The following is a 12,450-nucleotide window of genomic DNA, read 5'->3' as shown; positions in this document are numbered from 1 at the left end:
TTGATTGTTATAAGAATGTCATAAACATTCTCATTTGATTATTAATATGAATAATCCTTAGACCTGAAGTCACTATGGTTCCCTACATAATGAGTTGTGTACTTTGGTATCGTCAAACGTCACCTGTAACAAGGTGGAGTATAAAGTCGATCACTGGGTATACAATGAGTTATGCGGAGGAATGTGAGTGATGTAGATGGGATTTATCTCTTCCATATGACGGAAATGATATCTGTGGGCCCCTTGATTAGTAGGACACAAGAATGCATGACCATGCTCAAATGAGTCAATATGAGATATTAAGCTTATTTGTTTTGAGTGTGTATACTTGGAAATCAAGAAACACAAAGATTGATAAGAGGATGACACGGTCTATGCCTCATTGATCAATCTAGATATCAAGAATAGAAGTACTGAGTCATACAAGATAATAACCACGGACAGGTTAGGTCGGATCTCGACTTTATCATCACTTGGGTAGCAATGATGCATTACTAGGTGTCACTCATTGTTTATGTATCTAAAATGTTGATTTGGATATATTGCTAAAGTTACGAGAGCCTTTTAGGTCACACACAAAAAACATGTTGGTTTAGAGATGGATATTTTAGTTTGACTAAAATACTGAGGATCTTAAGATTAATGGGTTAATCTAAAGTGTTGGTATCATCTTTGTAATGATTGACACTAGTGCTAGTGGGAGATTATTAGCAATAACCCTAAGAGCCAATTATGAGATGATTAGATTTATTGGGTTATTGGGTTAATGATTAATCCAATATAATAATTCAACCTATTAAGAGGAAAACAAAGAGAAGTTTAATCTGAATTAGACTCATTGAGTTAAACTCAATTGGATCCAATTATTGGATTAAGTCTAATTTGAATTAGATTCATGGAGTCAATTTGGATTAATTTCCATGGAGTCAATTGAGATTGATAAGGTTCAATGAGTTAGACTCATTGGGTGAACTTGAATTCACCAAGGAAGAGGAAAGGCCAATTTTGACTTAACCAAAAGGGAAGAGGAAAGACCAATTTTGACTGGACCAAAAGGGAAGAGAAAAGATCAATTTTGACTTGACCAAACGACTCTTCATGAAAGATGACTAAGAGCCAATTCATGAAGAAGATCAAGAGGTAAAAGGGAGATCAAGAACCAAATGGACTTTTGGTATTCCATGGGAGTACAAAAGGAGGAATTTTGGCCATTAATTGTAATAAAGTTCATTTTTTGTCTTCTTCTCCTTCCTCCTCTTCTTCCTCTTGATCAATCCTTCCGCATGGCCAAATCACCTTGTGTGGCTAGCACCACAAAGTTGGTTCTTCTCTAGATCGAGAGTTCATGAGATGAACGGAACATGCTCGTGTGGATACCGTAGAGGCATGAACACTTGATCGCGCTGAGATCTACATCCAAAGAAATGTTGCTGTCGGGATTACGAAGGGCACACATCAAAGGTATAACTATCATGAAACTTAGTATAGGTTGTTTATTCTTCCCTTCGCATAGATCCCTTTGATAAGGAATTAGGGCTACGTTTGGTTGAGTGTAATGTAATGTAATTTGTAATGTAATCAAATTTGTAATGTAATGTAATGTAATCTTGATTACATTACTACGTTTGGTAATGTAATGTATGTAATCGTTGATTACAAGGGTGATTACATTCTTTTGTTTGATGTCTATTATTTTTTATAAGCAATGTAATTCGTAATATTATTAAATGACAAAAATATCCTGCGACCTCTACCGACGACCGCCGCACCTCTACCGGAGCTTGCAGCAACCAGTGGTCGTCGCCGTTAGCCTCCTTCGCCGGTCGCCGTTAGCCTCCTCCGCCGGCCGCCGCCATCGGCAACCGCTGACTATCGCCGGCAACCGGCGACAACGACAACCGTCGGCGGTGGCGACCAGAGGTGGTTGGCGGGGGTGGGCGGCGGTGGTCGTTGCCGGCGGTAGTCGCCGGCGGCGAGCAGCGACCGCGGTGGACTAGGGGTATATTCGACACTTAAATTTTGGTTAAATGATGACTTCGTAATGTAATCAGATTACATAGTATTTATTTTGTAATTCAGATTACAAAACTTCACTTCCTTTTGTAATCTATATTACATTACATTACAAATTTAAAATTAAACCAAACAAAATAATCAACTTTGTAATGTAATCCTAATTACATTACAAGGTAGATTACACCCTACCAAACATAGCCTAGATGTTTTCCGTTGAACTTTCACGTGTTTAGCGCCCTAGTTCTTTAAATAACCCTAGGTTATGGAAAACCCTAGGGGAGGTAACCCTAGGTCCTAGGGGGTGGTAACCCTAGGTTATGGAAAACCCTAGGGGGAGGTAACCCTAGGTCCTAGATGTTGGTGCAATCATACCCTGGAAGTTTCAATGTGTTGACAATTATTTAAGTTTAGGTTAATACGTTGGATCTAACATACAGTGTGAGTTTGCAGGAGAAGTTCTTGCAGGTCAGAAGACCGGATGCAGGTCAGAAGACCGGATGCAAGACAAGAGAAGTCCAAGAAGGTCGAGGACCAAATTCTTGGCAAAAGAATCCTTGCAGGTCAGAAGACCGGATGCAAGGAAAGAGAAGTCCAAGAAGGTCGAGGACCGGATTCTTGGCAAGAGAAGTTCCTGCAGGTCACAAAGCTGGATGCATGATTCCTCACGTATCATAAATCGATTGGAAAATCGATTTAGACACGGCTGTGAGGCAGAATGCCTCTGGATCGATCAGTCGATCGATTGGAAGGAAGTCATTCGATCGACCGATCGATTGGGAAGGTTCTGCGCGAAGCACAGAGTGCTTCTGGATCGATCAGCCAATCGATTGGGGAAAACCAATCGATCGAGCGATCGATCCAGGAAGCTTCTGTGCGAAGCACAGAATGCTTCTGGATCGATCAGCCGATCGATTGGGGGTAATCCAATCGATTGAGCGATCGATCCAGGAAGCTTCTATGCGATGCACAGAATGCTTCTGGATCGATCAGCCGATCGATTGGGGCAATCCAATCGATCGAGCGATCGATCCAGGAAGCCTTTATGCGAAGCACAGATTTCTCCTGGATCGATCAGCCGATCGATTGAGGTTACTCAATCGATCGGGTGATCGATTCACAGAGCTACGATTTCATGAGCAGAGGTCTGAATCGATTCAAGAACTGCACCGATCGATTCAAACTCAAGTGAAGCAATCCAAGCCGTTGATCGTGACGCGATGGTTTCCAACGGATACTTATGAATCGATCCAAATATGACTCCGATCGATTCACGGCGACGGTTACGTGAGAAACAACTAGTTTTCTCAACGTTTAAAGGCATGGAAGAAAAAGAAAAGAAACAAGAAAACAAAGAAATACTATTCCATTGCTCTCCAATGTCTCAACTCTCTCAAGTGCTCAAGATCTTCAAAAGGTGCTCAAGTTTAGAATCTCCCTCTCGCTACTTTCTCAAATCTCACTCAGCGAAGAAGAAGTCTTTCTAAAGCCTGTAATCTTTCTTTTCTTCTTCATTTTGGTGAGTGTGATCCTTTACTTTTGAGAGGGAGAGTTGTAACCGTGTAAGGTTTCTCTACCTTCGGTGTGATTCCGAGAAGGAGGTTTTTGATAGTGGAAGAGTGTGAGTGGTGTGGATCCTTGGACTAGTCACCTCTTTAGGGAGGTGGATACCAAGTAAATATCCGAGTTAGCATTGCCTTCGAGTTTCCGCTGCGCAAAATCAAGTCGATCAAGAAAACGAAGTGAGCCATTCCCCCCCCCCCCCCCCCCCCCTCTAGCTCAACCGATCCTAACAAGTGGTATCAGAGCATTGATTTGCTTTTGAGGATTCATCGCCAAGAAAGTACAAGTTAAAAGAGCTACAATATGTCTTTGAAGGAGGGACATAGTACTTCACGACCACCATTCTATGAAGGCAGTAATTTCGCATATTGGAAGAGCCGCATGGAATACTATCTTATGACCGAGATTGACATGTGGTTCTCAATCACAGAGGGATTCAAGGCGCCAACCGAAAATGGAAGAATGCTTGAATCATCAAGGTGGACTGTTGAACAAAAAATGAAGGCTCAAGCAAATGCAAAGGCGATTGTGACTCTTCAATGTGGATTAAGCTCGGAACAACTCAACAAGGTTGGGCCTTTCAAGAGTGCCAAGGATTTATGGGACAAGCTCATTGAGCTAAATGAAGGCACCAAGAATTCAAGAATTGCAAAGAGAGATCTCTTGATAAACCAACTCTAAAATTTCACAATGAAGGAGGAAGAAACGGTAAGTTCTCTACATGGGAGGTTCAAGGAACTCCTAAACGGTCTTCATTCAGTTGGAGAGAGTGTAGAGAACTGAGACCTCATAAGGTATGCTTTAAAATTCTTCCCAAGAAACTCATTATGGTCATCCATGGTGGATGCCTATATGGATCTGGGAAAATGGCAGTGTGAGGCTGCAGAAAATGAAGTTATGACAATCCATAATTTGCAAAATAAAATTTAAGAGAGAGAAGAGCAATCAAAGGGAAAAGAAGGCATAGTTACAGGATTGCAAATAGCTTTGTAAGGAGAATCATCTATAAGCAATGTGTTAGATGCAGAGTATTCTCCCTTTTCCCATGGAAGGTCAGGTTCATCTTTGTTCCATAATTTGTTTAGTTCCTTGAGAAAAAGTGGTTTATGAATGTTGTCTAAGGTCCCACGGCCCGTATGAGTGCATTTTGATTGGTCCTAAATGAAACACAGAGAAAACTGCCTTCAGAAATTTAGTCTCTGGACATGAAATAATTTTTTTTGAGGTAATCATCATGTCCTTAGGAAGTATAGAGTGCATAGAAACTAACAATGTCAAGTGACCATTGCAAAAGAGTCGATCTAAAATAATTAAAGAGTCTTAATGATAAAAGTTGGATGGATAAGATGACCTAACAGTAAGTAACAGCCAAGCAAGGATTGTGCATATCTTTAACTTTGGCTGAATAAAAATCAAGATTGGTAGAAGGCCTTGCAATCAAGGTCAACTCCATAATACACTAACAAATCCATCAAAGCATTGAAAGGGCTAGAAATAGTTTATTTTTCTAGTTCTATGCCAACTTCAATATTTTCTTTTATGTTCACCATCATTTTATCATGCTAATCTAAATATTGTCAAAGTCATAACTTCTCAAACTTCAACTATTGAAACATGTTAAAAGACATATTATCTATGTCAATGAATCTTTAAGTTAATACAATTTTAAAAAAAAACATTTACCATATTTAAAAAGATGGCATTACTTTCGTTAAGAAAGAAGAGGACTTCAAATACATTATTAAATAAATTGATTGGCTCTAGTTCATAGAAAATCATATCACAAGATTAAAAGCATGCTTAGACAAAATTTTAAATTTCTCAAGAGAAGAAAGATATGAGATCCCTTACCCAACAAAATAACAGTTTATGTTTCAAATCTCCCATGAGATAGTCAACTACAGGATCCATATTGTTTCTGTCAATGATAAAACGAAGATAAATTCTCCTAGTGTCATGAAGAAAAATTATTGGCATCTCAATCAATGATCACCTACAACTATTACAACCTAAACAAAAGAAAAGTTGAAAAAAGAAAAACAATAAATGATGCACCTTCCCCTCGAAGACCAGACACCTACATTAAATCTCTCGAAACAAAACTTAAGAAAATTATCACAAAAGGGCCTTTTGAAAACTGATACAAAGTGCAAACAAAATATCCATCAGTAGTTGCAATTTCCAAAACATAGTCACAATAATAATCAAAGATAAGAAAATAGGCACCTGATTTCCCTCCAACTCTCTTATGTGCGGTACGAGCATTACCCCGATTGATATCAGCTAGTAACCCATTCAGATCAAGAACAATTAACTTTTTTCTTGAAAATCTCAAAAAATATCCTGTATAAGGTGGCGCAAAATTTGAACTTGCGACCTGGTCCTTGGTCATATAAGACATGATACGTCTTTTAGATGAAGAAGCAAGTAGTTTCTCCTCCTTGTTAAAGTGTTTGTATTTATTATCAATATTTGATTTCGCAGATTCTGATTCATCTTCAGTGCCTAAGGTAGATGTCTTTTTAAAAGTGTTCCCGGATGAATCATTACTAGACTTGTTCTCTAATCCAAATAAGAAATTAGCACATTCTTCATTATGTGAATCCAACCGATTATGTTGCTTCATGAGTAAATTTGGAGAAGCTAGTTCTTGTATTAACCCCCGTGTAATTGGTGATGGAGGCACACTTCTTCCTTCCTCCAGGCCAAACTGAAGGGACTTTAGGCTGGCTTCTAAAGAGTCAACCTCATATTGACGTGCCACACCAGAGTTGTCCACAGTCTGCTCTGCAACTACACTGTTGCCAGCTGCTTCCTTATCTGATACGTATAGCCTAATAGGATCAAAAGACTCAACAGGCACAGAAACTGACTGAGAGATACAAGTCGCACCTGAGAAGATTTCTTGAATTTCAAGTGTGCAACCGCTTACTCTTTCTACTTCCACATTCTTGTCACCCTTGATAGGACTGGTAACTTCCAGCTTGTATGAGTTTGAAGACATCTCTGGGGATAAGTTGGTTTTAGTGTGTAAAGCTAGAGCAACCCCAGCGTGGGAATCACAATCTTCAAATTTGGCATTGATTCCTATGGTGTCAATACTTAGTGAGCCATCTCTCGGGTTGTGTGGTAAAATTTCTAGTGGAAGCATTCCCTCCATCCTAGAATAAGCTTGGATATAAGCCGCATCATTATTGTCTTCTGGGACAGGTGACACTCGAAGGTTATGAAATGATGCCTCATTGGCATGAGTGATGGTTGGGACAATTTCAGAAGCCCCAAACAAATAAGTAGAACAATTGATAACTGATGAGTCATTCTTCCCTCCAATTTTGTTGGTCCTATCACCTTTTGATCTGGTGTCTTTCAACATAGTGAAGATGGAAATACCCTGACCAGCTATACCACTTGTTTGATCAGCTCTATCATTTGCCTGTTCCGATATTTTATTATAGTCAGTCACTAAGATTGGATCAACATTAGCCAATGATTCATCAATATTTGTCCTTGCTGAATCATCTTTACTAACACAGTTCCCACTTTTCTTTGGATCCATATCAACAATATTCAGTATTCAAACTCCCTTATTGGAAACTGACACCGCATTAAGGTACCCACCTTCAAACTGCCTTTTTGGAGGTCCCATCACCGACTTGATGCTCCAGCTTATGTAATGCGCTATGGATCATAGCTGAATTTACTCTTTGGAAAATATCATAAATCACCAGGGAAAGTCACAGTTTCAAGCTTTCATCAAATAGGGTGGTGTAATCTTTTAATTCTCCTGAGATAGTAATATTATAGATTTCTCCCTGGACGGATCAATTCCTCAATCTGCACTTAAATTCCCAAAAACATTATCATTCAGCACAGTAAATCCTTTCTTTGACGACTCATATGCCTTATCTTTGACTTCCGTGAATATCACCCACAACCTAATACAAATAGACAAAACTACCATTACTACCGAAGAATTTAAAAAAGCTCCATGAGTAAATGGTGCACTGGAAGGAGCAGAGATGTGGACATAGACAGCAATATAAATTTCATAGAGAATATAAGAAAGTAATCACGATAACATGGACTACCTAAGCCAGTTGTCACATATTTATCTACAGAACTTTGACCTATGCAATCAGATTTTTCTGAATGCGTCTAAGAAGATGAGATCGATAATAACAATATAAAACAGGTCAAACAAAAAGGAAGATGTATGATGCATAAAAAAGTTCTTCCTGGGAAACATGAATTTTTGATATGCACATCTATATAATCTAGGTAGACATACAAACTGAAACGTCTTGCAGAGTCAATGGCAGAATAATGCTCGAGTATACAATAAAATATGGGTGAAATCTTTACGCAACCAAGATGGTGAAAAAGAATCATTAGCATAAACACATCATACAAGGTTTAATTTCAAACTAGTCTATATTAGTAGGAATACTTTTGAAAGAAGCATAGCAAACTCGAGCTCTTTTGAAACTACTTAAGCAACCAAAAGTGGAAATTAAAGTATACCTTGTTCGCCTGTATAATCATTCTTATTTTTCTATGCCAACGAACACATTCACCCTCTTACCTCACATCCTCCTTGATGTTTAGAAGGTTCAATATTTCTCCACTATAAGATAACTCTAATCATTAAGCCAACACGATAAGAAATTAATGATTTCCGCTACCTTCCAGTCTTTATAATTTAAACATTGATCCATCTCAACCATAACTCTAGACTAGCATAATACAAACTTCCACTTTCAACTTCTTAGTTCTTACATTTTATTCTACCGTATCTACATACAATTGAATCTTCCATCCTCAATTAAGCTCTTGATTGATGTCGATTCACCTGCGAAGCTTAGCGATGCAACAAATTTAAGACACCCATCATGACAAGACGACAAAAGATTCAAATCTGCACCAATTTCGCTCATTCTCCAGATTCCCGACAAGTAAAACACAGCAATAAAACGGAATATTAGCACACCCGAAGCGAGAAATGTAAACGTAAGAACCAGAAAACGGAGGTCAACGTACCTGAATCAGCACCCCAATTGCTAGAAACGACGAAGAACCAGTCGCAAGCGCACGGAAGCGTCAAAGTAAGAGACGTGAGATCCCAGCGATCCACTTGAGATGACAGGGAATCGATCTCCGACTCTGAGGCGAGGGGTTTTCGCTTCTCGCTCACCCTTTTCCTCTTCCGAATGACACTACCCGTAGCTTCCATCGGGCGTTCTTCCTTCTTTTTGCCAGCCTTAATCTGCTCCTCCGCCACGCTGTAAGTTAACGTGTTCCCGCTTCCCCAATGCAGCCACGTGTGGATACCCACTTAGTGATGACGCCAGACATGGACCTCGTGCGGATACGGGCTTTGTGATAGAATCCGATCCGATTCGATTCTCCGCACTTAGATTCCCCTGACTGATCTGTTCATACGAAGTGTTCCCCTCTGATCCTGTTCATACGATGTGCGGCACTGATGTGTGTGAATGGATAGTGTGTAAGGAATCAAATACTTGCTTGTGTATAGCAAATTCTGTTACGGCATGCACCTTAGTTTTTGGATAAAGATGCAGCCCGGGAACCACTCGACACGTCATCCCGAAGGCGAGCTACCAAATCCGAAACCTGCTCGAAATTGGAAACATAAACTAATTAAGATAAAATTTTAGTAAAGTAAGATAGAGCATGTGGGACCCACGCCGTCCCCGTTCAAAACAAAGACCATCCTAGCAGCTTTATAATGACCTCTCCCACTGACCGCTTCCCCAGGCTTATTCGGTTCGCTGCACAAGCTTGTATTGCTTTCAGCCGTTGGATCTCCCCGAATTATATGGAGCCCCAAGGTAGCATCGCCTTTAGCACCGTCGGATTGCCCCAGTACGGTTTCGACGTCTTCTCCGTCCCGGTTCCATCCAACCTCGACGCCGCCGCCGAACACCTAACTGATCGACGGCACACCGACGGCCGATCCGTCAATTTCAACGGTCAGTTCATCGACGAGGGCGACGCCGTCGCCTTTGTCTCCGAGCGGAGCGGGTCGGCCCGAATATACCGTTCCGATTCGGCAGACCACGCGCCAGAGTTGCTAGCTGGCATCTCCGACAGCCTATTCCATGACCGCCCGACGGTGAGAAATGGACGGGTTTTCTTCGTCTCGGCGCACGAGCGCCCCTCGGAGCCGTTCAAGAGCTGGTCCGCGGTGTACTCGACGGGGATCGACACGGGCGAGCGATTCCGGCTCACGCCGACCGGCTTCGCCGACATGAGCCCTGCTATTTCGCTTTCCGGTGAGCTTGTCGCTGTCGCCTCCTACGGCTCTGCTTCCTGGAAAGGTGACTTCCACGAGCTCGCCACAGAGATCGTCGTGTTCAGACCCTCGGACCCCTCACGCCGCTTCGTCATCTGTGACCACGGTGGATGGCCGACGTGGGCCGGAGAATCCACGTTGTTCTTCCATCGGAAGGCTGAGGACGGTTGGTGGAGTATCTACAGGGCAGATATCACGGCGGAGCTCGAGAATGCCGGTGGCCCTGACGCTGCCCGTCGTATCACCCCTCCGGGGGTTCACGCATTCACCCCCGCAGCGGCGCACGACGGAAAGCGAATCGCCGTGGCGACGCGAAAGAAAGGCACAATTTATCGCCATATCGAACTATTCGATCTGGAATCCGAGAAATTCTACCCCATCACAGAACGGATAAACCCTAATCTCCACCATTACAATCCCTTTTTCTCGCCGGAGTCGGGTTTCCTAGGATTCCACCGCTTCCGCGGTGAGTCCTCCGGAGGCGACTCGGTGGTGCCCCATCTCCAACCGGTGCGCTCCCCCGTGAATGGGATTCGGATGCTCCGCCTCCACGGTTCCTTCCCGGCCTTCTCCCCTAACGGCAAATTCATCGCCATGAACGGCGACTTCCTCACCTGGCCGGGCTTGCTCGTCGTCCGATCCGATGGCTTCAAGCGTTGGACGCTCTTGAAGGAGCCGTCGGCGTTCTACACGGCGTGGAGCCCGACGGAAAAGGGAGTCATCTACACATCCCTCGGTCCTATCTTCCACTCCGCCAAGGCGACAGTCCAGATCGCCCGGATCACCTTCGACCCCGCCGATCTTGATGACGAATCGCCGGCAGGGGAGGTGAAAACAGAAGTGAAGGTGCTGACACGCGCGGACGCCGGCAACAACTCCTTCGCGGCCTGTTCTCCCGACGGGCGCCACCTCGTGTTTCGCTCGGGGCGGTCCGGCCACAAGAATCTCTACATCGTGGACGCGGTCGAAGGGGAGTACGGCGCGGGAGGCGCCCGGCGACTGACCGAAGGCGAATGGATTGACACGATGCCGGCGTGGTCGCCGGACGGCGAGCTGATCGCGTTCTCCTCGAACCGGCACGACCCCTCCAACACGGACGCGTTCGGCATCTACCTGGTGCGGCCGGACGGCACGGGGCTGCGCCGCGTGTACGTGGCCGGGCCGGAGGGGTCGGCGGAGGCGGCGAGAGAGAGGATCAACCACGTGTGCTTCAGCCCGGACTCGCAGTGGCTGGTGTTCACTGCCAACCTGAGCGCCGTGACAGCGGAGCCGGTGTCGATGCCGAACCACTTCCAGCCCTACGGGGACCTGCACATCTGCCGGCTCGACGGGAGCGGCCTAACGAGGCTGACATTTAACGGCTACGAGAACGGAACGCCGGCGTGGGGCCCGTTGGGCGGGCCTCTTCCCGACTTGGGTTCCCTCTCGCTGCTAGGGCAAGATGACGAGGCCGGGGAGAAGCTTCGCGGCCAGTTCGATGAACCGCTATGGATAACTTGTGATATCTAAGTTTTGGCTTAATTATGCAGTTTCTAAGTTTTCAAATATACATCTCATGTAACAATAAGTGTAACATCTCTGTCACATTCACGCTGTCAGTTTTCTGTTATTTTAATACTAAAGTACACTGTTAATTGAGTGTTGTTTGCATGCTTAAGTAGCGGAGGTGGTAGGGATCATGTGGCATCGTCCAACTTAAAATTTAATACAGGGAAGAACTCAAGTCAAACCGAGATCGAGTCAAGTTGGACATCACTGGAAGAGCTCAAGTCAAGTTCATCCGAAGCTCGAGTTAAGTCTGTCTGAGTCGCATCCTAATTTGATTCGTCCCCATTTTTTTAAACTCTGATTTGACTCGATGATTATTGAAGCATCGATCAGCACGTCTTGTCGAAGAGGAAAGATTTTTGTTATTTGGAAACCAGAGCCTTCACTCTCTATTTAAAAGTAACAGATGATAGACATCGAGGCAAGCATTAGACAACTTTTCATTCTTTTGCTATTCGTTCGTCTTTCGTTCTCCTACCAGTCTCTGGAAGGATTGATTTATGTCGGAAGAGTCTTGCCAAGGTTGGCCTTTTGCCCCTTTTTCTAACATCTTTGTATTTTCAATTCAAAGACCTACGGTCTCAGTGGTACTCGACATCTAGAGAGCCAACCTACCAAGAAGCATGAGCTGTCGAAGCCAGACCTACCGAAGCCCAACCTAACAGAAGTCTGACCAGACTGATATTCAGCCGATTGGAAATACTCAGCCGTGTTATTTTCCTAAGTCAACCCGTTTCTTGACCTCGATCAAGGGCAAAGATTGTTTTTGGATGATCCAGAAGGAGAGGAAAAGAGGAATTCCAGTACCGCCTCGAACTCCGGCAAGCAAAGGCCTTGAACTAAGAGAGCGGTTTGGCATGAGGCATTTGTCTCAAAGATAATTTTAGCTCCTATGACAACAAATCGAAACATTACTAAATAAATTAGAAAATGTGCAATTACATTATCATGAAAAGTTCAAAATATCAACGACATCCGATTTCTGCCCCTTTGTAGAGTGCTAGTTCAGTCTA

At 43.4% G+C, this 12,450-nt stretch overlaps 2 protein-coding genes across 12 annotated transcripts in view; one reads left to right on the top strand and one right to left on the bottom strand.

The window, feature by feature from the left end:
• Nucleotides 1-9,482, bottom strand: part of LOC121989633 — a 55,251-nt gene extending 45,769 nt beyond the window's left edge. For 3 of the 11 annotated variants that reach the window (XM_042543794.1, XM_042543792.1, XM_042543795.1), the window contains exons 1-5: nucleotides 9,132-9,365; nucleotides 8,614-9,034; nucleotides 5,803-7,511; nucleotides 5,632-5,713; nucleotides 5,428-5,494 (exon numbers count right to left, since the gene is read on the bottom strand). In XM_042543794.1, the coding sequence (XP_042399728.1) occupies nucleotides 5,428-5,494; nucleotides 5,632-5,713; nucleotides 5,803-7,132 (1,479 nt within the window). In that variant the 5' untranslated portion in view covers nucleotides 7,133-7,511; nucleotides 8,614-9,034; nucleotides 9,132-9,365. Of the gene's footprint in view, nucleotides 1-4,321; nucleotides 4,457-4,547; nucleotides 4,734-5,427; nucleotides 5,495-5,631; nucleotides 5,714-5,802; nucleotides 7,512-8,613; nucleotides 9,056-9,131 lie in introns of those variants that run through there. The other 8 variants (XM_042543797.1, XM_042543788.1, XM_042543787.1 and 5 more) reach the window with 8 other exon arrangements.
• On the top strand, nucleotides 9,413-11,527 carry LOC121989634. The gene has a single exon (XM_042543798.1). The coding sequence runs from the start codon at nucleotides 9,413-9,415 to the stop codon at nucleotides 11,396-11,398; it is 1,986 nt and encodes a 661-aa protein (XP_042399732.1). The 3' UTR covers nucleotides 11,399-11,527.
• Nucleotides 11,528-12,450: the final 923 nt, after the last annotated feature.

Source organism: Zingiber officinale, chromosome 6B (genome assembly GCF_018446385.1).
Source record: "Zingiber officinale cultivar Zhangliang chromosome 6B, Zo_v1.1, whole genome shotgun sequence".
Taxonomy (NCBI): Eukaryota; Viridiplantae; Streptophyta; class Magnoliopsida; order Zingiberales; family Zingiberaceae; genus Zingiber; species Zingiber officinale.
Note: the sequence above shows the minus strand (reverse complement) of the source record. Positions and strands in the feature narration are given on the sequence as shown.